The sequence below is a fragment of the Amyelois transitella genome, chromosome 6, assembly GCF_032362555.1.
Source record: "Amyelois transitella isolate CPQ chromosome 6, ilAmyTran1.1, whole genome shotgun sequence".
Classification (NCBI taxonomy): domain Eukaryota; kingdom Metazoa; phylum Arthropoda; class Insecta; order Lepidoptera; family Pyralidae; genus Amyelois; species Amyelois transitella.
The window spans coordinates 10,602,212-10,627,356 of NC_083509.1; the positions used below are offsets into that span (position 1 = coordinate 10,602,212).

At 33.3% G+C, this 25,145-nt stretch overlaps 1 protein-coding gene across 1 annotated transcript in view; it reads right to left on the reverse strand.

Moving 5' to 3' along the window:
* Window positions 1-8,502: 8,502 nt before the first annotated feature.
* The window catches only part of LOC106138255 (nephrin), a 108,607-nt gene continuing 91,964 nt past the window's right edge, over window positions 8,503-25,145 (reverse strand). The window contains exons 11-17 of the mRNA XM_060944769.1: window positions 23,187-23,338; window positions 22,558-22,780; window positions 20,684-20,899; window positions 19,529-19,657; window positions 18,832-18,933; window positions 12,693-12,847; window positions 8,503-8,715 (exon numbers count right to left, since the gene is read on the reverse strand). Of these exons, the coding sequence (XP_060800752.1) occupies window positions 8,611-8,715; window positions 12,693-12,847; window positions 18,832-18,933; window positions 19,529-19,657; window positions 20,684-20,899; window positions 22,558-22,780; window positions 23,187-23,338 (1,082 nt within the window). The 3' untranslated portion in view covers window positions 8,503-8,610. The remainder of the gene's footprint in view (window positions 8,716-12,692; window positions 12,848-18,831; window positions 18,934-19,528; window positions 19,658-20,683; window positions 20,900-22,557; window positions 22,781-23,186; window positions 23,339-25,145) is intronic.

The window sequence follows — 25,145 nt, forward strand, 5'->3', positions numbered from 1 at the left end:
AAACAAGAGGGAGCAAAATAAAACATTCAATAATTAAAATTAGTAAATTTTATTGAAACAGTTTACCTATAGTTTTATTTACATATTGATGATTATATAAAGCTATACATATATAGTTTATTATACTAATTGTATCATCCACTTATCTCCTGTTATTAAGGTTACAGCTTAATTATTCGTTTTCATAAAGAAAAGATATTGAAGCTGTCCTTAAAATACTATCTAAGTAATTAGTACTTTTAATATAAATTGGCAGAACCTTTCACGCACTATATGGACTCGATGCACAGGGCAGTTGTCTTGCACAAATGATATTGTTGGCATATCATCAATCGGATAAATACACCGCACAGTTGGTAACATGGTTTCTTCCAGCACTTGCACATAATGAGCAGCTGTAGCGCGTCCTGCTATCCACACCTGTTCCCCAGGTCCAGCAGCACTCATCCAGCCCCACATATTTACAGAGATGTGTCCAGACTCCATATTTGGCACAATATTTTTTTCTTCATACCGAGTTGAGTTTCTTCGCCATAAATAAATGAAGTCTACCGTGTTGTGATGACATAAAATAAACGAACTTTTCGTCCGTAGGTAAATATCGCTTTTTTCCAGTCAAAATCCAAATACTGCCGAGCAAATTCTAAACGTTTTTGCTTATTTATTTCTGATAAATACGGCTTTCTTGCTGGATGTCTGTGGTGTAGTCCCTCACGGTGCAAACATAAAACAGTAACCGTAGTAAACTGATGTGTCGAACTGTTCCGCAAATATTCTGGTCGGCATGAAGCCATTATTTTTGTACTGTTCCACCATGGATCTCCGCTGTGTGGCGTGTCGCTGTGTTGATAAGCGGACGACTTTTTTTTTCACTACCCTCTTCTTGATGGCGGGTTACCCAACTTGTTGTTTATTGTGTTATTTGTGTGAATGTGTGAGTGATAGCAGCGGTGCAAGCTATAAAGTTTTGCGAACTATGACTGCAATTATGAACGCGACCGTACATACACATATGGTCACGTCAATATCCCTTGCGGGGTAGACAGAGCCAACAGTCTTGAAAAGACTGAATGGCAACATTCAGCTATTTGGCTTAATGACTCTGTAGTGCCCAAAAACAGCGAACATCTCTAAACAATACCTTTTCTGTATAAAGACTCCACACCTGCAACCAATCTGATACGGCACCATCAAAAATTCTCTCAAACGCGACTATTTCGTTTCAATATCGAGTGAAAACGCTGAATGGATCCCAAGGGCTGTTTCCAAAATAACTATTCCTTTCATCAGAATTCCTGATGGCTGCTCGTCAAAGGACTAAGCCACACAGGGCTTGGAGTGTTAATAGCTGATTCATATCAGCGTTTTCGTGAGGCGTTCAACTCTTTTGTTTTTGAGGTTAAAGTTTTGATGGCGCGAACCGTAGATATCTGAATACTATAAGGCTAATGGAAGGGGAAGGGCATTTGAACACATTAAATCACGCCTCTATTTCTTACGGTGTAGACAGAGCGGAGAGTCTCATAGTCTCTCGTACAGATGAACGTGGCCGTGTAAAGACTGAAAGGTTTAGCTGTATGACTTTAGGATGGAATTGAGATTCAAATAGTGACATGTTGCTAGCCCATCGCCTATAAGAGGAATCCCAAGTTTATAAGCCTAGACATGCTATAGTTAATATAGGCTAACAACCTGTCACTACTTGGAACTCAATTCTATTATTTAGCCAAACAGCTGAACTTAGCCTTTTACATTTTTCGAAACTGTTGGCTCTGTTTATTCCGTAAGGGATATAAATGTAATTATAATTAGGTCTCTCTTCGTGAATAGACCTCATATAAAGAACTTATATTCTAAAGTCAACATTTCTAGATCCGGTGGTTGCGGCTCTGCTTACTCGTATCAACACACATCTATCTAATTCTTTTGTATACTTGGAAAATAAAAGATAAAAATTATATAAGTAGATATTATTCGGACTTTAACGCGCGAAACGTTCCCCAAAAAGCCTGATTTACGCCGTAAAAGTATTTACGTTTAATGATAATAAACGCAAATGAAGGTAAAGTGATAGCCTATTACTCCACTAAGAGGGCCTGCTTGTTATATTTATCAGTGGGATACATTATATTTTGGTATAATTATGGTCGGTAATAAAGGGGAAATCCGCAGTTATAAGGTTGAATGTTATGAGCGTGGATTTGCTAGTATTTCAGACATAATTATCCGAGAGAGAAACATATAATAATTATTCATTTCGCCAACTTGCAAAAGTGTATTACAAATGTTAAAAGTTAGTTTAAATATATCAACTGTAAAATACAAAAATACATACATAATACATAGTTATACTTACGACTGTTTCCCAGTAGGGTAGGCAAAGACTACATCTTTCCACGATCCCCTCATACTTTTTTCGTTTTATCAACTTTAGTAATATCTCGTCGATTACGGGTACATTTGACCTGACCATATGTCAGAACTTTCCCGATTTGATCAAGGTACAAAAAATTCTAATAGATATATGAGTGGTAAGTAAATAAGGAAAAAAATACATAGTATAATATAAAATTGAAGTATGATTTTACACAAAAATAGGCAAAAATACATTATCGAATGATTAACTTTTATTTAACTTAATGGTCAGTCAAACAAAATTTTTTTTTTGCAATGAACTGAATAGGAGTTCCTAATATTCAAGTTGTCTGATGCCGGTAATATCTGCATAGAACCAGTTTGCTCCAGCCGCGGCCGCAATTATTCGCTTTTTCTCGGAATCTAAAGGTTTCCGTCGAACGTATCTTGAAAAATACTTTAGTAAACCGACAGTATTCCTCGTAACTATTTCTCGATACAATATTTACTAGTGCTTCAACTTCAATGTGGTACATTATGAATCTCAATCGTTATGCAGACTGATTCTGTTCTCCGACGATTCGACGACATAATGTTTCGTCATCAGGTGACTTTTCATCATTGAACGATTCGTCGGCAGAAAAGTTTAAGTCCTTCCCATCGTTCGAAGGGAAAAAGTCCTGTCGGATAGATGAAAAATTATGTTATCGAACATGTTAAAGCGTGCAAGTGAGTTTTACCGGTGAACAGTAACAGTGAACAGTTTAATACACAGGAAGAGTGAACAGTGCTTGGATGTTGCAATTTTTGTTTTATTAAGTAGTATTATATATAGCACATAATAAATTCTTAATAACGCCAATAAATTACTTTACGTATTATTAAAGAAAAATTTAATTTTAGTTACTTTTTCTAGGCGATGGGTTAGCAACAAATTTTTATTTCTGAATCTCATCTACTCGTATGTTACAATTATGTTTTTGAGTCTTGTGACTCTCTCTACCCCGTAAGAGATAAAGTCGTGGTACGTGTAAGTATTTGGGTTTAATAACATTATGGAGGACAAAAAAATACCACAAACCTCTTTGTATGATCAGTAGCAATAAAACAAGAATGAAGAATTTGACATGAATCGATTGGGCCCCAAATGGAATTACGTCTTGTATTGGCATTCAAGAAAATATGAAATATACAATATCTGTGTAAGAAGAAATCTTTTTATGAGTAATCTTGGACAACGATATAGAATTGGTTGGTTTTAAGATGGAACACATTTGAAAATGGAAAGATAAAGTACGAAAAAACAATTAAACATTTTTAAATATTGCAAAATGGAATGCCGAGTCATATAGGTACATGGTTTTTTAAATTAATACCAATAAGAAAATGCTGAATACGTACAAATGAGTTTTTTTTTCTACTTTGGGAATAAGTTCCATAGATTCAAGTCTTTTTGTTGGTTTAATTACACTTTTTTACTAATATTCCTTGTCACACTAACTAAGTGAATGGGACTGTGTGGGTGGGAAGGCCTTCACCGACCCTACATTGATCAATCTGAGACGTTCTAGCAAAAGGTCTGGTCAAGAGTACCCGAAATCGACGAGCTTGCATGAAGATAGTAGAATGTGGATGAAGCGAAAGAAGTATGCAGGGATCGTGGCAAGTGGAAAGATGTGCTCTCTACCTATCCCTCCGGGAAAGATGCGTGATTTGTGTATGTATCTACACTAACTATCAGTTCATTATTGTTATTAGAGGAGGCCGAAGGGTGACATTATAGCGGTTGGCGGGCAATAGGGAAAGTTCAGTTGTATCCAAACTGGAATTGACACTATAGTAAATGTTAACAGCTGTTGCTAACCACTGTTTTGTTGGGAAATATAAGTGTTAGTTGTTAGTAGTTATCCTTTTAAAATGCCAGGAATAAGTAGGAAAAATTATCACACGCTCTTGATAGACATCCTCTTATTCCTCATCCTGACTCCCGGTTACATCCTCACCACTCTGGAGAAGAGCACGGTGTACGTCTTTGACCACGGATCCTGGATTGGGTGAGTCAGGTTTTGACACGAAGCGACTCCCTAATGACCTCCGCCACCTTTGCACGGGAACCAAAACAATCTCCAATTACTATGGTGACATTTACTCTACCTTAGATTTTTTCAAGAAATAGTTGTTTTTATCGATTCTAGGAATTCCACAAAAAAGATGTTCCTCAGAAATATAATTCTGAACATTTCACCGTTTAGTATATTCGTGCCTTCATTGCATTACACTTTTATTAAGTCATGTATTCATCGTCAACTTTTACGAGCACGTGGGGTGCTCGAATACTTTGTTATTGCCTTTAATATTTTTATTGGTTTTAAAATTCTTACGTGACTGCAACGTGAGCGCAGGTTCTCAGTTGTAATTGTTCGCTATTTAAATTTAAACTGTTGCTTAAGAATTGTTTAAATGAATGAGGTTTTTTTTGTCTCATGTCGTGACCCAGTTTTTTATTCCTTCTATATCCTGTGGCCGCTCAGATTTGTATTTGAAATTTTCGCTAACAACCTGTCACTTTGCGGATATCAATTCCATCATTAAGCCTGGAAAGTTATGTTGAACATCTGTGTTTCTTCATGAATATGTTGTACATACATAAATACATACATGTTATCACGTCTCTATCCTTTACAGAGTAGACAGAGCCAAAAGTCTAAAAAGACCGATTCAATTATTTTTCTTTAAGATTCTTTAATTGAGATTCAAAGAATGACAGGTTGCTAGCCCATCGGCTTAAAGAAGAATACCTAGTTTATAAGCCCATCCCTTTGTCGCCTTTTGCGGAAAGAAATATAGAAGTCCTATTCTTTTTCGAATTGGTACCTAGAATCAAACGGCAAGCAAAAAATACTTTTTAATCAATATCACTACCAGCCAGTGCCTAATGGAATTCGGGCTATTTTAAATCAATACATTCATGCATGGAGGCATTCACACCGATGCATTATAAAGTGCATTCTTGCACAATATCAGGCTTCGCTATTTGGACCGTGTGTTATTATTAGTTTCCTAGTACGAGTATGCTATGTGAGGAAGCTTAAGGCTGAGGCATATAGAGCTAAGAATCTATCCGTACTGCATGAAGAGGAATTTTTTTTTGTTTGTCATGAATGGTTTGTAATATAACTACTTTAGACCTGCATTAGATTTTGATAAAATTTGATCGAATCAGATTTTTTATGAGTAACAATAATAAGCTTTCTTATGGACAGTCTAATCTGTCTTGTTCTAAACTAAACCTTTTTGTATAAAATATATCGAACGCGGCGAGTGAAGTGCTTGAGGTACAGCCAAATCTGCATTTATCCAGAAGGACCAGAAAATGGCGGACAACCAAATAGGACGCGAATATTTTATCGTATAAAATACTGCTACAATACTGTAGTATTCTCCGTGATTTTGCTCTTATTAAAATATAATCTTCCTCCTGGCTTTAGTCCCGGTTGTATCCTCACCGATCTGGAGAGGAGCCCGGGGTAAACCTTTGACCATGTATCCTAGATTGGGTGAGTCAATTTTTTTACACGAAATCCATATGGCCTCCGAAACCTTTGCAGGTAAACCTAATCCAAATTGGATCCATGGTTACACATCCAGTTGGCTGAATGTGCAAGTTTCCTCACGATGTTTTTTCCTTACCGTAAGAGCATCGGTTATTATTTAAACTAATGTACATAACTTTGAAAATAGTCAGTTACATAACCAAGTTGGGATTTGAACTTGTGCCTTTGAGTCCGCGGGATTGATAGGGTTTCCGTGCGGACGAAGTCGCTGGCGGCCTCTCGTTCTAAGAAAATGTTAAATATCGGCAATTTTTATCACGGCAGAAAGTTCCCTTGACCTTAACAAAAAACATTAGTCAATAAGCAAGTGAAGTCGCGAGCTAAAGCTAGTATCGACACGTAGCCCAGTGATCGCCCCGCCAGTCAATGGCGAGATAAATGGCCAGCCGCAGTATTGAATGCGTAACAAATGATGCCCCTGACGCCGCTTTGTGTGGACCTGCCAGATATTGAACGTTCTTCAGAGGGCCCGTAGACCTACCAAGCTGATTAGGTTTATAGATATACTAGCTGTTGCCACTGTCTTGACTTCATTTGAGATTATATTTTTTATCATCGCCATAAATGTACTTGAACGGGCCGAGGGTCTATTGGGTCGTGTCTGAATAAAAACAGAATTTCGCCTGTTCAATGTGCGTCTTATCGTCGTCTCGTCTTAGTCTTGATTGTCCTTTTTTTCATAAGTCAGTCAGTCGGTTTTGGTCTTCTAAATTGTCAAGTCAAAGAGTCTGTTTGTCCATTGAGGCTGAACGGCCGCTACAGTACTCTCACTCTCCTTGAAGTACTCTCTTTGAAGTTGGGGACTGAAAAGGCGTAATAAAATTCTTGACTACGTAGTTTTTTAAGTTAACAGACGTCTCTAGAAAGAAGACCGATTCCGCTATATGCTGACTTAGCAAAGTTAGCATTATACAAGAAGCGCCTCCCGTGTCAAACATGCCTACGTATATTAACAACTTTATTCCATACGGGGTAGACACAACCAACAATCCCGCAAAGACTGAAAGGCCACGCACCGCATCATTCAATTATAATACTGTAGGAATAAAAGGGTAGGTAGGTACATAATTTCCTGCTAAATAAGACAATAGTCAATTTTGATATTTTATTGAATCACATGTAATAAAAATGATTTCATTTTTTTTATCATTTCAATAGAATAATCATGTAATTCCGTGCAATCATAGATAGTAAATTCATGAGCAATTGTTAAAATTTCTTAACAATATTTCGTGCCTTTATACATTTTTTTAAATTGAAATAATAATTACGAAGTTACGAATAAAACTTGATATTTAAAACATTAAATTTGGTAAAAATAAACTGATGTAGGACATTCTTAACAATCATTGACTGCGAAAATATGAACGCAGAATATGTCATTTGTTTTTCACATTTTTCTTAAATTTGGTAGAAAATTATAATATGTGAATGTAAATCAATCAATCAATATTCATGCTCATTTGAGTGCATAAGTTTATAACGTTACACAGCAAATAATAAGCCTGGCTTACTTTTTGATAAAACTATTTTTAAGAACCACAACTACTCGGAAGAAAACTGAAAAATTTTTTGAATCAAACACGTTCGCATAAAAACTATACTTTCGTGTGTATATATACTCATAAGTAAAGAACGCCTAGAACGATCTTTTGAAGTCACGAATACATTTGAATCTATTAAGTAGTTATAACCAAGCATTTCATCAAAAAAACATGTATTTTTGTCATTGCCAGTTCACACTAATTGTTGATGTTAATTAAAGTTGGGCCCAACATACTGCCTTGGGGTACTCTATAGTATAGAAATTGTACAAAGTGTATTTAATCAAAAAGTCACATGATCGCATATCAGTAACATATTTTATTAAAAACAACGCCTTCTTTAATAGGACAATAACAAATCAATTCATAAATAACAGTTATTATTTAATTTGGGAATTATTTTTACAATTACATACACATTTTTACAGAGAAACATTTTTACAAACACGTTGTGCGATATAAATAAAAATTCAAATAATTTTATGACATAGTTTTTTTTAAACACGATTTATACAGATTATTAGATCTATCAGAACTTACTCTAGCTTAGAGCCTCTTATTTTATTTTTTTTGTCTGCTTATCCACTCTTAGAGCTCCTACCTAAACTTATGTCAAATGTTATTTTGCTAAGTATATTTACTAGAGAATATCCATAAGTATTTACAATTTGATCATTATCAGTCATTGTCTCAAATTTTCCTAACATCCCTTAATAAATGTCTAGTGGACTTACGTTATTATAAAATTTGTTTATTTTAAAATTGAAACACCATTTTTCGACCAATCGTCTGAAAATATGAATGACGAAATTGATTAGAATAACTAACATATTTCACATATTTATGTGGGAAGGATATAAATTCTAAACAAAAATAAATGCACTATTCTTATTTAAATAAAACATAACTAAACTACGCATCAATACTTTTGGCTTCACTTATAAACTGTATGTAACCTTAAAAAATATAAAGTAGTGTAAGTTATCTAAAGTCAAAATTTAAGATAATATTGGCTGGATAAAAAAAAACTAAATTGGTAACAGATAATATTACTATAAGTTTGAAATAAGAACGGCCTAATTTAAATATTATTTACATTAAACACAGCTCTCTTGATGCGCTGCTAGTAGTGGAGTTCTCGTGGTTACTACCTCCCTGTGCGATCTCACGACACCGTTGACACCACTGCGACCAGAATCACTCTGTAAATAAATATTCGAATGAAATAAATTGGTTTTTTCATTTCGGCCGTGTGGGTTCCGGCACTTGAGAAGAAAGGACTAATAGATCCTATTAAAGTCATAAAAGGCGATTAAGGTGAAGGCTAATAAACTTGGGATTTTTTGTAGGCGTTAGGCTAGCAACCTTATACTATTTGAATCTCAATACCATCTTAGGCCATACAGCTGAACGTAGCCATTCAGTCTTTTCATGCTGTTGGCTCTATCTGCCCTGAAGGGGATGTAGACGTGATTATATGAATGTATATTATTGATATCGATTTATTAAGTCAATAAAGATGTTGTTATATAGAATTTTAAATGTCTATTGTACAAGTAATAGGTATCGAGATATACTAAACTGTGGCGTCAGATTCTAACCGTTATTTGTGTAGGGGCATATAAAATTAGGAAAATTATAAGACTTCAAAATTAATATTCTGAAGAGTTCTATTTCAATTCAAATCGCCTAAAGCTTTGTGTTACACTACTTATTATAAAGTCAATTAATTAAATTGCTATCTGTATAGGAACGTTAGTATCTTAATACCATATTATTAAATTTGAAAATTGTTTTCACACTTTCGGTGGGCGGCAGTTTTAACGAGGATGATGTAAAGGGCAAGTATTCATAGCGAACAAAATTAATGAGTATGCATATTTTAAACATTATTTCACATACATATAATGCCTTTTGAGAGAACCTGTAAGCGAACAAAAACAGACAGATGAAATAATTATCAATAAAAAAATTGATTCACTTTCAAAATCAGATGCAAGATATCACATAATGATGTCATTCTAACTTATTATCGAATATACTAAGTTCTTGTATTATTATTAGTTCTTTTCTAACCAAAATTTCTTAAAATGAGTTAAAATCATTCCCATTAATTATTTAAGTGCACGATATTTACCAAAACAAAACAAAACAATTTCAACTTATTGATAAAACTAAAAATGTTCATGTGAAAGTTCTGACCAAGCTACAATATACATAACTACAAAATTATCACGTCGATATCCTTTGCGGGTTAGACAAAGCCAACCGAAAGGCCACGTAGCTGTATGACTTTATAATGGAATTGAGATTCAAATAGTAACAGGCTGCTAGCCCATCACCACCACAAGAAGAATCCCAAGTTTATCAGCCGACAATAAATGTACAAAAAAAAAAATTCGTTGACTCTGTCCAAATATAATTATCATTTTTGTAACTCAAGCTGTAAAATGCAAACCTTATTATTAAATAGCCTCTTAAGTCCTCCAAGAGGCTGCTTTTGGAATTAAACGAGGGTCATCATACTCAAAAATGCATAGTGTCGGCACGGCATAGTAAAGTTACACATACGCTTCTATGGAGGAACTATATTTATAGAAAACTTTACATCGGACTACATAACACCATAACACGTTAAAAATCAAGCATACGAAAAGAAAAATATTTTAATTATGTTCTTTACATTTTACTTAATTTTAAAATGACAATTAATTATTCACTCATTTAATTATAAGGTGAAAAGCAATGAAATTTTATCTTGCGTTTAATATGATTTCTGCAATGAAAGTACAAACATATTTAATTTGTTTTTTACTAATGTATAATTTAAATGTGTGTGTTACAATGTGTTCTAAGTATTCGTTTCAAAAAATTCATGACCTTAAGAACCTCATTAATTTAGATTTAATGACTTGAATTCAAGTAGCACAGCTGAGGTATAATTGATCTCATTACCTAGAAGATTAGTTGTATGCCTGAAGCAACTAATAAGGGGCTATGTGTCGGTCTAGAGTAGATATTCAAACAGAGACTCCTCCGGCAGGTGGGCAAGTCTGTACATAATAAATAGTGTGTCAAAGTCTGTCGATAGAGATCATAAGAATATCTAATAAGAATAGTTTTTGTGATTATGTAGTCTATACCATAGTTATTGACTGAAAAAAGTGACACAGTCAATCAAAGCTATTATTTTGTCATTTTTTCTTCTTCTTCTTTGTTTTTCCTTCTTGTAAATATTATTAATAAATGACTGCAGCCTTTCTTTTACAATTTGTCAATTTTTGAGTACTCGTTAAAACTAATCTGAAAAGGTTCAACCTAATCCGTTAAGTAGATTTTATATGTTAGAGTAGTCAGAATAATATAAGTATGACAGTTAAATAATTGCTTAAAAAAGACGCGAAACAACACATCAGAAAATCTTTACAGTCAACAACGCTTGGTCTACACGTATTTCTACTCTCTGTGTTAGGTTTGCGAGAGAATAACTCTTGCCAAGTGGCGCGTGTGAATACCGAGTTAATTCAAGTTAGCTTAAATGATAAATCGCTTGTGAGACGTCGTGTACATGAGCCATGAGCAGGTTAGCTAGGTATATTACTAAGTTAGGACTTGGTTGTTCAATCTAGATAATTTATATACTTAGTTGCCATTTTGTATTGTTAGTTTAGAGTGGTCCTTTTCTGAAATGTAGAGTACTTATAATGATACTTTGTAAAGTCCATAATTGGTTCAAGTTTTCCAAATCTACATAATTATTATCTATGTTTGTTCGAAAACTGTATTTGAATGCGAAACTTAAATTTTTTGTTTTAAGATTTTCGATCTTGAAAATCTTTTAGATTTCTAAGTAGAATATGGTACCGGATTAATATGAAACTTTTCATAAAAAATAAAAAGTGATTGCTTTTTTGAATTGGTAAAAAAAGTTTTACCTGATGAGTATGGGTATAAGTAACTTATTGAGAATACACTATGTATTCCGACTAAAAGCTGTGACCCCAAAGTAGCAATAATTAATGAAAGAAATAGGCATAAAAAAACTAATAATCCTCATAAACAAATTAAATGACTGCGCAATATTTTACCGTTAAAAAAAAGCTCGTCTATCGTAATATTAATACATATTTTAAGGGAATCCAGGCGGAAAGATACGCGTGATCGATTGGATGAAATAATGGTGAAGTACGTGGCTGAGTAAACAAGAACCGTATAAACATACGAGAATTTATTCAGGGTGGTTCCCTGAAAAATGGCATGAAAAAAATAAATATATCAGTGCTACTCATAGAAATGAAAATAATGGAATCGTATATATTCCGATATATATTAAAGTTATTCAATAAAATTAAAAGCGTATTAGAGACTGGAGTTAAAACTAAGGCTGATAACAAAAAACAATCGCACCGTGTAGTTGATACAATCAAGTTTGTAGGTACGATTTTAACATTGTAATAACGATAAAAAAATTAAATGTCAATCCCTCCTAATATTATAAATGCGTAAGTAACTCTGTCTGTTACGCTTTCACGCCTAAATAACTTAATAGAATTTTTATTACCAAAAAGAATCAACGTAGACGAAAGCTTGTGTAATATAAAAAAATCATGCAATGACTTTAAAGAATCCGGAGTAATATGAGACTATAAATGTGATTATTACTGGTGAATGTGATATCTAATGATATTTGGCAGCTTAGAACTGCACATAAAAACTGTGTGATGAAATCTTATAATAATCTCATTTCAATGATTGGCGCATTAATGAAAGCAATATTAGTACATTCGTGAACCTGGTTATCAGTGTATTGAGCGTGTGGCATGTACGGCGTGTTGGGCATGCTCGGCAATTGAGTGCGAGGCAAGCTATGTACGCTGTTCGAGCTCTCAGGCTAGCTTTGTGTGCCTTGTTGTTTCAGACACTTTAGAATAGTATGTCGAAAAAAGCGACTAATGAAATAAGCACATTCATCTAATGCAGTTTTGACCATGATCCGATATGAGCTTCGAGATGTATGGGTCAAGTTCCCCTCAAAGCTTGCAAAATTCAGACGAGAGATTGTGATCAAACGGCTTACCCTGGGCTTCTCTTCAGAGGTGATGATGCAATCGGCATTTTTATTGCCTACTATTACTTTGATTGGTGCATTAATTAAAGCAGTATTAGTATATATGCGAACCTGGTTATCAGTGTACTGAGCGTGCGGCGTGTTCGGCGTGTTGGGCGTGCTCGGCGATTGAGTGCGAGGCAAGCTATGTACGCTATTCGAGCTCTTGGGCTCGCTAGCTGAGATGGCTGAGTATTTCGGCGGCTCGGGCTGGCAGTCCACGATGCCTGAGCAAAAGCATTTCATTAATTTAATCAACGTAATAATTCCAAAGTGTACCTATTTAAATTATAAGAGACTGACTATAAGAGACAAAATTAAATTTAGAGAGGCAGCTGCTTTTACGTTACAGAAAAAGCAGTTGCCTCTCAAAATTTAATTTAGTTAATCAATGAGTTTGAAACCATTTGTTTGGTGGTGCTTAGCCGTTGCTATAGGAATGAGTTGAGCTCACTATTCACGTTTAAAATTATCTGACTGTGAAATTAAACTCCTAAAAAGTATTTTAATTTGCAGATATATCTTAATTAAAAACTAATGGTCTCTAAGGAGGATTCCTCCGGTTGCTACAACTACTGATGGTGACTTCTAGAATCATGAATTAATTTCACTTTAACAAGACCACTTCTCCTATTCCATAAATACACACAGTCACGTCTATAACCCTTGCGGGGTATACAAAGCCAAAAGTCCCGGAAAGACTGATAGGCCACGTTTAGCTATTTGGCTTAATGATAAAATTGAGGTTCAGAAAGCGAAAGGTTGCTAGCTAATCGCCTAAAAAAAAGGATATTAAGTTGATAATTCCCTTAGTCGCCTTTTACGACATCCATGGGATAGAGATTAGTGGTCCAATTACTTTTTTGGATTGGTGCTGGGAACCACATGGTACAATTCAATTCTCCTATTCCAATAGACCTATACTTACAGAAAACTAATTCCCTTTTCCATGGTAAGCCGTGTGAGGTCAGATTTATCGGTAGACAACCATTCTATAAATAAAGTGATTTTCTATTTGAACTAGACGAAAGAGCAACTATTAACTGGTTGGTCAAACATACGTAGGTTTATATTTACTTTGACGTTACACAAGACATGCTTTCATTTAATTGTGATAAAATCAACAAGTGATAAAAATGACCCGAACGCAGTAAGAAAATAGAGAATGAAACAAATGTTTGTGAACTGTTTTCATATTTGCTTTGACTATAACTAAAGAAATATAATACTGCCTTACAATCATATCAATCAAGTTTCTAACGTTACTGCAAAAAATATTTAGTGTTTCGGTATGCTAACAGATTTTTTTTTTACCTTCTAATTCTGCTTATTCAAGATTTTGTACTCATTAAACAAATGATTATTCACTTCACTCTAAAAATTATCTTTCATTAGTATTTATTTAAAGCATTTGCATAAAAACATTATTGTGTTAAGATATTTTTTTATTACACATACAAACACGTCTATACTCCTTGCGGGGTAGACAGAGACAACAGTCTTAAAAGACTGGATTGGCCACATTCAGCTGTTAGGCTTAATGATAGAATTGAGATTCAAATAGTGTACGGTTGCTAGCCTGTAGCCTAAGCCTATCCCTTAGTCGCATTTTACGACATCCATGGGAAAAAGATGAAGTGGTCCTATTCTCTTTTCTAATGGTGCCGGAAACCACTTTTTTAATATAATTTAATTTAAACTATAAATTTCTATGCAAGACGCAGTAGCTCGCTGGCAATTTGAAACCACAAGCTAAGAGCAAAGAAGATTACTTCAGAAAGTGGAAAAAATTAAAGATTTAAAAGTTTCCCGGAGGGTAGACCGTGATGTTCTAGTGAATTAGCATTACGAAAGCCGTTGAAGACTTTGGCTTGCAATCAAAATGTTTTAGCTCGAGCTAAGAAGATTAGCGGTCCAAGTCAGCGGAGCCCACTGTTTATTTTCTCGTTTATTTGTTTGCATCGACAACCCTGAATAATTAGTCCAATGCTAAAATTATGAAGGTTACAGATGAATATATTGCGTTTATTTTTAGTTGCTTGGGCTATTCGGAGATTTTTTTTAACCTTCTTTTAAAATATAACATAATTTGTATAAATTATTGTTGGCAATATTTTTATTTCTTCTATCCGCCGTGTGGTTCCCGGCACTATTACAAAAAAGAATAGGACCACTCCATCTCTTTCCCATGGATGTCGTAAAAGGCGACTAAGGGATAGGCTTATAAACTTAGGATTCCTCTTTTAGGCGATGGGCTAGCAACCTGTCACTATTTGAATCTCGGTTCTATCATTAAGCCAAATAGCTGAACGTGGCCATTCAGTCTTTTCAAGACTGTTGGCTCTGTCTACCCCGCAAGGGATATATACGTGATCATATGTATGTATGTATGTATGTGCAATTCTATCTTTGACTTTAAAACCTTGTTATTTCTGAAGTTGCCACAATATTTATTTCTACTACTTTCTCCTTTTATATCATCATCAATTTTTATCGTGCCAATATTGTTTTAATTTATTCTTCACCTTTTATACAACGAGTGTCAAGTTTATTTAAAACTATAGATTTTTTTATCATAATGCTTAGTTCTGGCTGATGTCAGAAAAAAAAACACATCATAAATATCTTAAACTTCCTTTTAGGAAACATCTAGTGGTGTTCAGTTAAAAACAAGAGTAGCTAATTAGACTATTCAATCCAATTGTTTTCTATCTGTTAATTTTTAATTTGTAATTCAGTGCACTAACACTAACCGGTTTGCCTAACGAAGTTTCGCGAAACCTTTTTATGCAATTGCTTATTCAGTTCTTGGTCTGTTGCTTATTTCGTTCCTATGTAAATTATGAACGCTGATTCAAAATTGTTTTGTTATGTTCTGCGAAATACTGTTTATTATTTTCTGCTGGAATATTTAATACAGGTTTGTGATCAAAAAAAATTTAGTTTTAAACGTTTGTGTGACAATTGCGTTTGTGATTCGCTCTCTTTTCGGACAAAGTCATTCAAGCCCGTCATGTACTTTGTTGTCATTAGCACATTCGAGTTTTACACATTAAAAAAAGTCAGTATTCAATGATAAAAGGAGAAAAAATAAGTGCTTTTTTATTATAAAGCTTTTGTTATGAAAAAATCAAAGCTCAAATAATAATGTCCCGTATAGGCACAAATTACACAAATTGAGTTAGCCATGATGTCAGTTCGAGACTTGTGTTATGAGATACTAAATCGACGATATTGTGTTTCGTATATTTTTAAAATTATTACTTATTTATTCATGTCCAATCACACATGTCCAAAATCTAGGCCAATTAGAGGAGGCCAGGATTCGAACCCGGGACCGCAAGCGCACTACCGCTGCGCCACGGAGACCGTTTAAAGCCATTAAAGCTATAAAGATAATTAGAGGTATAATTTTACCCACGAAATCATAAAATACCGGCAAAGGTAAGTCAAAGGCATTAAGTTATTTTTAAAGAAATAATTAACAGGGAGGCTTCTGATTTCGGAATGTTGATTTTATTTTATCTTAAGCGTAAATTACCTTTGAGGTTTTTATAGGCAGGTAAAATAACTATGAATTTTCATTTCTTCATATAGTACTTTGCGCCAAGTTCTTTTTCTATTGACAAATTTAAATTTAAAAATCTTTGTTAATACATAAAATTACGCCTGTTCCCAGAGAGGTAGGCTGAATAATCTTTCTTATAGCCATGGTCCCTGGATTCTTCTTTCACTTCTACATTAGCATTGAAACTCACAAGTCAATTTTTTTTTCGAAAATTAACTTGATTGTTTATTATCAAGTGATAATTTGATTCAGTATCATAAACCGCTTACGCTTATGCCACTCTAGTGTAGTAAAGGCTAGTAAAAAATGATTTGTTTCCTAAATGTACAATATTTTATCTATTTGTGTACCTGGGCATTAAATAGAAAAGAGAATAATTAAAAGGGCATTACTTTTAATTATTTTCTTATTCTTATTCAATAGTTCAACAAATTACACTACCAGGTTAAGATCACCGAAAAATGGAGCAAAACATAGTTGCCAGTTAATAACAAAAGTTTGCAAGTAGGACGAAGCAAGTCTCATCGCGTTGCAAAACAGGGAATTGGAAGTTTTAAGTTGCCATTACTCCAGCCAGCGTAACATCTGCTGCTAATCTCATGTGCGAGGTATGCAAGAAGATCCAACTATTGTTATAACTGTTATACTCAACGTTAACTACATATAACGTGTACTATATATAGTAATAGTGCCGTGTGGTTCCCGGCACCAATAAAAACAAGAATAGGACCACTCCATCTCGTTCCCACGGATGTCGTAAAAGGCGACTAAGGGATAGGCTTATAAATTTGGGATTCTTCTTTTAGGCGATGGGCTAGCAACCCGTCACTATTTGACTAAACAGAGCCAACAGGATCTGTCTACCCCGTAAGGGATAGAGACGTGATCATATGTATGTATGTATATATAGATATATTTAAACGTTCAAGTATATCTCTATATTACTAATAGTATTATTATTAAGAATATCTTAATATTAACGTTTCTTTAAAAGACTTGGTATTATTATCGTGCGTAATGTATTTTGGTGACAACGATTTTTTGTAAAATATCTTAATTTGATTCTTATATATCCTACTGCTATTTTGCAGGTGTGGATCAGATCGAAAACATTGACTTTTAAAGTTGTAATAAAGTTTAATTACATTTATATGTATTTTATTGATTTGTATTATCTCATTTTACACACCGATAACAATTGTGTGGACTTTTTATATTTTTGTTACAATAAAGTATTTTATTAAAATATAAAAATGTATTATTTCAATAAAATACAAAATTTTATTAAAATAAGTGTTTTTAATTTTATTAAATATCTCAAGGCATGGAACGCATATTAACAAACAAGCATCTATAATATAAGCAATCATTTCGAAATAACTAGTTTTAACTTTTCGGGAACAATTCGAAATAGCAACTATTGCTTTTTTTCTTCAAAACAAGACACTTACATTGAAGATATAGTAAGAATTTAAATGGAAATTTTATTTACTTCTCACGCAGTCATCGTTTCTCAGAATTACATATTGGAAACGTGTCATAAAAACATCATTAAATACATGTCATATAAATATACACGTGATATCTTTGTTATTCTATACTCACATCGACTCACTTTGTCAATTTTTATCAGCGAAGTTCCCATCAAATTAATGGAAGTTTATTGATGACTCAATTACTTCACAAATTGGGACGAGGTGGCCATATTTTTAGACAGAATACATCAGCCTTCGCAGAGAATATAAACAGTAGACATTTTCGAGAAATCGGTAGCTAAAAGCTGGATTCTGTCAATTTTCATTTAAAAGAAAGAGTTATTTTACTCATGTTGATGATAAAATAAATCTTTTGTAAAAAGATTTTAAAAAGAATACAGTTCTAAGAAAACAAAGTATTTTTAATTCATTTCGCATTAAGATTTCACAGAATTTAGACGTATCAATTGTCCAATTTTGCAGAAATACTTTTCTTTTGATATCTTTCTTATGGCAAAGACAGATCCAAGAATACTTCAGCATTTTAATACATATTTTTAAAATTTACTTAAGAAAACTAATTCAAAATAAAGATTGAGAGATTGCAGATATTTATTTTTCTGTTAAAGATATTTATTTATTATAAGCGGTGACCTGTAAATGATATTTTGCCTTATTTCCTTGTTTTAAAGCATAATTTTCAAGTTGCCAGTATTCCTTAAAATAAATATTTTTTCAACTGGGGTAAGCAAATCTGCCAGTTAACATGGTACGAGTAAGTATTTATTACTAAGAAGCTCCGCTCCTGTGGAAGTTTCTGAGAATTCTTTGAATTGCCTACATTTTTATTCATATTTGTATGCTGAATTTCAGAGAAATCGGATGATTACCTCTGACTGTGCGTTGATGAAAAATTCAATCACCATTTCTTTATGCTTCTCACTGGTATTTCGTGGAAAAACACATTTGTTATAATGACGATTCTCTTTTTAAAACAAAGATATAAAAATGGTTTACATACAATGAAATGGGATGAATACAGAATCATGTCTAATGTCAATAGTATGATAAATTATACTGGGTGAAGGCATAAGCAAAGTTAATGTAAATAAAAAAAAAACATTTGAATACCTGTAATAATAGAATTAAAATCATTTAAAATATTTACCTTTACTTAAGGGTATTAAGTCCGGATTCCTCTCATCGGGCCCGTGGGGTGAAATCCGTTTCGGCAAAGTTGTTTTTTGATTCTTACTCGACGGTATTGTTACTGTGAAATTTAATTGCATGTAATTAAAGAAGAAAAAGACCCAGGCCAGTCAGTTAATGAGTTAAAGCGAGCTTTGGATTTACGTTTCTAAAATTACTTGTAAATAAATATTTAGGTTGGCGGAATTTCGTCGAATTCCAACCCCGAAACAACATTTTATTAAAACAGAATTTTAATTTATATGTTAATGTTACACAAATGGTCAATGTAAAACAAAGTTATGTTGTTTTTGGAAAAAATAATATGCATACCATTCTTCTCCTTTTGTAAATAGATCTACTTTATTAAAGTTTAGTTATTCACATGATTCTGATAGATATATCAATTAAGTATTTTATCACCAATTAACACTATCAAAATCATTATAATTTGTCACAAATAAGCATTACAATCAATCTTAAAAAATTTATTAAATATTTCTTATTTAGCAATTTCTTTTTCTTTCTTACTTTCTAAGTTTATAAAGGACATTAACTGATCAAAATTTAAGGTATACAGAGCAAACCAGTTCACGCCCTCCTTAAAAACGTATTTCTACATAATATGAATGAAAATACATTTACACTATAAGTTAATTTGAAAGATGTTGATCTACCTTCGTAATCCCTGGCCCTGTGTCGTATTCTTGTAGCGATAAGGGCTAGACACAGTATGAATGCTACTGTAAAAGCGGCTCCTAGTACGCCCCCGATCGCCCAGTTCACTTCCCATGCCTCTTGTGCTTCTGTAAAGAGACAAATGTGATAAACGATTGATATATTGATGAAATAAGTCAACACTGGATAAAGAGTTTAGAGATAACAAATATGTACTGATAGATGATGATGATGACGCCCGAGAGAAAGATGAGACGGAAAAGTTTGAAAAAAATAATTCACGTGCATATTTAACCTTTAATTAAAAAGTGATCACATCACGCACGTGTTTATCCCTCACGGGGTAGAACAACAACAATCTCTCAAGACTGAAAATCGAATTGAGATTCTAATTGTGACAGGCACTAGCCCATTGCATGACCTTTTTACATGTATGAAAAGAGATAAAGAAACAGAAAAAAATGCTTAACTTGCCAATAAGAGCAAGACTTTTCTCCAGTGTGAAATTCTAATTTATTTGGTCATCCTTTATTTTCAACAATTTTTACAAAAAAATTGATAATAAAGGTTTTTATATTAGGAACTTATTTTAAAGGCTCGACTGGCTGTGCACAGGGGCGTGTTGGTCCCGACATTAATGTATGGGAGTGAAAGTTGGGTATGGCAAAAGAAGCATGAAAGCAGAATAAATGCAGTGGAAATGAGAGCGTTAAGGAGTATGATGGGTGTGAAATTGAGTGACAGGATAAGGAACAGCGTGATAAGGGAATGTTGTGATGTGAAAGAAGATGTAGTTACAGGAATAGAAAAGGGTATGTTAAGATGGTTCGGTCATGTGGAGAGGATGAATGAAAGCAGGTTGACTAAGCAGATATACAAGGAGAGTGTGGAGGGAAAGGTCGGAGTGGGAAGACCTAGACGAACGTATCTTGATCAAATTAAGGACGTCCTGGTAAAGGGTCAGGTCAAAAGTACCCGAAACCGCCGAGCTTGTATGAAGAGAGTTATGAATGTGGACGAAGCGAAAGAAGTATGCAGAGATCGTGGCAAGTGGAAAGAGGTAGTCTCTGCCTACCCCTCCGGGAAAGAGGCGTGATTTTATGTATGTATGTATGTATGTATGAACTTATTTCAAGATAAAAAGAGCTACTAACCAGTCCTAGGTGACAATCTAGGTGATGTTTCCACAGTAAAAGATATGTGTTCAGATCTTCCTCTAGCGTTGGCTGCGTAGACTACCAGTTTCAAATGCCGCTTAGCGCCCAATCTTCGAAGGTTCCAAAACGCGGCGCCATTACTGGCATTCACAACGAGCCCTTCGCTCCCCCAAACTTCCACTATATATACACTTTGTAGACCTCCTTCGTATCCTAAAACAAATAGAAAAATTATGACATGATCTAGGATAGACGCTTTATGTTAAAATTTGATCAAGGTTCTAGGTTTTTCCACTCGCGGTTCCAATTTACGTTTTTCTAGTACGAAGTAAAATGAAAAATAGAATTTTAGAAGAGATTTTTTAATTATAGATTTTTCTGATTTATTTTATTGTAATTACTGCAAAAGTAAGGAACTGATTAAAAAAAATCTTACAAACGTACAAATAATTCTTTCTGCAAAATTTGTTAAACTTCAGTCTAAAGATATCAGTATTTGCTCTTTATGTTTTATTTTGTTTACCATCCAATATCATCCTGCACTAATTAAATTAAATATTCTTAGAATACTTAGTCAAAATCTCATTACGTGCGAGCGAACTTTACGGTTAATTTAGAATCTTGAACTTGCAGGGAAATTTATTTGATTAATTAATCTGCAATTCACTTCTAATGCCTATAATGGATTGTTAATTGAGAATTTAAGTATACGTTTCACACCATTAAATTTAAGAATCAATTAGGTTAGTACTTATTTAATAAGCTTTATTAAGGTTATTTAGAAAATTATTTACTAGAAAATAAGGTTTAAGAAGATTTCATATAATGAAACAAGACTAAACTAATAAATTGTGATATCATGTCAATAATATTATAGGTATATAGTATAAGTTTAATTGAATAATAGCAAGGGCATTGGAATAAGCCCTCTTATAAACTTATTAGCATATGCATAACTATGCATGATCAGTATAATAATTTTCTTTGTGTTAAAATTATATTAGACAGGAGCATTTACTAAAACATTACCCATTCTAATTGAATATTATTGTTATTTGGGTAAACATTTAATATTAATGACATTTAAATCAAAACCAGTTTGAATTACAGTTTGGCGTTTAGTATAATTCAAAGTGACAATTGCGTCGGCGATCGGGCCCAATAGCGCTCCCTGGGGGATCCCGTTTGCTGCTCTGACACGATAATACCAATCAATATAGATTCATACAACTATCTAGAATTGATGAAACTAGGGGTTAATATTGAATGGCTGATACAAATTTGTATGTTCGATGAATATTATATACCTATTTTGAGGATGGGTATAAAACTGTCGACAATAGTGATAATGAACATTAGAACGTAGTATTATAGAATTGCTTTTAGTATTATCTTCACTGTATTGCCTAATCCTGTGTCCAACAGTATAACCAATGAATTATATCATTAATCAACAGTACTACGCAGAATTATTTCCTATTGTTACTGTTTTTTATGCAAAATAAGTCATAATGATCTTGGGATTTAGAGAACTAAAAAAATAGAAAAATGTTACGTTAACGATAGTATCAGTGGCAGTATTGCAAATCTAACTGTATTTTCTTTTGAGTACTAGTACTAATACTAGTTTTTTGCATTTGGTTCTGAGAATACATACATACATGCATACATATGGTCACGTCTATGTCCCTTGCGGGGTAGACAGAGCCAACAATCTTGAAAAGACCGAATGGCCACGTTCCGCTATTAGTTCTGAGGATTATTCAATGAATAAAATGTATGCATTCAAAATAAATTTAAAATTGAATAAGAATGATTATTAAAATATCGTAACTTCAAAATTGCAAAATTTGTATCCTTATAAGACTTACCTGCTAAGCAAATCAGATCCAACGAGTCATCAGTAAGATTGTACACTGTGCAATTTGAAGGCGGATCTGGTCTGGTAGCAGGCAGTAATGTGTATACGCATGGTGCGGTCTGCTGTCCCGCCAGATTTGTGGCCCGACAAGACAACGTCCCATAATCGACGTCTGAGACGGGTGTGTACGTCAGAACAGATTTCCCCTCTTTGGCGTTGACGGTGAAACGTACCTGCAATTGGTTTTGTTATTAATTTTAAGTTGTTGGGTGAATTGTGAAGTAGGTAGTCTTAAGGTTATCTTATTATTGCAGTTTTAATTGGTTGAGTTTACGTGTTATATTAATTTTGTTATGTCAATTTGATGAAAAAGTAAGTTATTATAGTGCGCATCATCAGACATCAAGACTGTGTCTTTCATAGAATCTCATTTATTTCGAATTCAAATCGTATTTATCGAAAATTCTTGATAAAGTATAAAATGTTATATATAACATCACAAAATCACGATATATTATGACAATTAAATGTGTTACTTCACATTTACATACAAGTACTCAATTGAAGAAACATAGTAAGAAAACACTAAATGAACTCATCAAAAGAAAAAGAAATAATACAGTGAATGCTATTACTTACGGGATCAACTTTAATCGAACCGGCCGAGTTGTTAAGTGTCCATTCGAACGTATCTGGTGGAGGAAAGGCATCTACTTCACAAACCACGCTAGAGGGCTCCTGCAGCGCCGCTCCAATCATTCTTATTTCCCTACTCCGACACAGCGGTTTATCTGCAAACAACTTTCAACTTTAATTTCTAACAACTTCAGTTGATAATAAATGTGGTATTGGAAAATGGAGTCCTTTTAATTGTGAAGGGTTCTGTTAAACGCTTTGGAGCGATCGCTCGGTATAATTACTGGTATTAGTACAGGGTGAGAGAATTAAGAAAACTTCGCTGTTAATCGGATTTCTGTAATTTTCGACGCCAAAGACTTGAATACTAAATAACCTGAGTTTCGTAAATTAAGTCTATTCAGACAAAATGGTAATTTCATCTAAATTTACAACGAACATTGTAGGTATTATCATTAATCAATATTTTCTGTTTTATTTATGTGTCTGTAAGTTAGTGTGTCCAAATAATGTTTTCATTGATTTTATGTTAAAAATTAACAAAATACATACATTGTCTAATAGTCATACATGAGTAAGACTATTTTCTACATAGTTAGATTTACATTTATTAAAGAAGATATTATTGAATATTTTTACATTCTTATGCTCTTAAAAAAAGCTATCTATACTACTTTAAAAAAATTATCTATTAATATATCTTATTTCTAGTGTCAAATATCTTAAGTGCTTTTGATTCCACTTGTTAACTAGTGTTTCTTTTCTTTTGTTTGAGTTAAAAAAGCTTGTTTTCTTTAACATTGAAGTTGTGAAATCCCACACGAATAAATTAATTCATTTTAGCGCCTCTGCTACTAAATTCGTACTTTCAGTAATAGATGTTTCCGTATTCAATACTGCCGTAGTTGTGGTGAACCGTGTTTTAAAGCTCTTTGGAGTTTACTCAGGTGTCTTTGTAAAAGCTAGTTGGAACTGAGGCTATATATTTAGCCGATTGTATCGGTATTTCTTTCAAGAACAAAATTACCTTTAAAAGAAAGTAACCTTCTTTTAAAATTGCAACATTCCAAAAAACTTAAACAGTGGTTTTTTATAATAACGATAGTTTAAACATACAAGTACAAATATTATTTTAGGTATTAATTCAGAATGGTTTTACACTGATTTTGGTTGTGTATATTTAATTTAAAAGTAGTTCAAAATATATCATTTCACAAAGGACATTTGTTATATTACACAGAAATAATTAACTATATTATTCCAAAAATGTACATTTTATCTCGATTATTTGATGAAATAATATGAATAAAATAATTCTGATCATACCTCACGCAAGGAAAGTTTACTGAACTGAAACTAGAAATTGGAATCGTCATTGTACAAAAATACATCGAAATTGATCAATTTACTGCTATTATGCCGACATTTGTACAGCCGATAGCAATTAAAATTCAATTTACCTGCTACACTTCTCGTCGTGTGATTATGTATTTAATGATAGTGTTATTCCACGTCCATCATCAAGTATTTTTTTATAAATTATAATTTGTAGTCTGTTTTCGAAGGCATAAAAATTGTCATTGAAAATTGTGACACGTTATTTGAATCGATTTATAATCAATCATAAGTGAGCATTGCCGTAAAGTTACGTTTAGACTATCAAAGCCGTATTTAATGATTTATTAACATAGTTAAATATATAATACGATATGATTTAAAGTTTAAGTAAATTAAATTCATATATGTGCAAAAGTCGGTCTGTTACTCTTTCACGAATATATCGCTGAATGGATTTTGATGAAATTTCATGAAAATACAGCTTTTCATCCGAGATCTAAGAGTCAATTTGTATTTGTAGTCAAATATCTCAATTCTATCATTAAGCTAAATCGCTGAACGTGGCCATTTAATCTTTTCAAGACTGTTGGCTCCGTCTAACCCTCAAGGGATATAGACGTGACC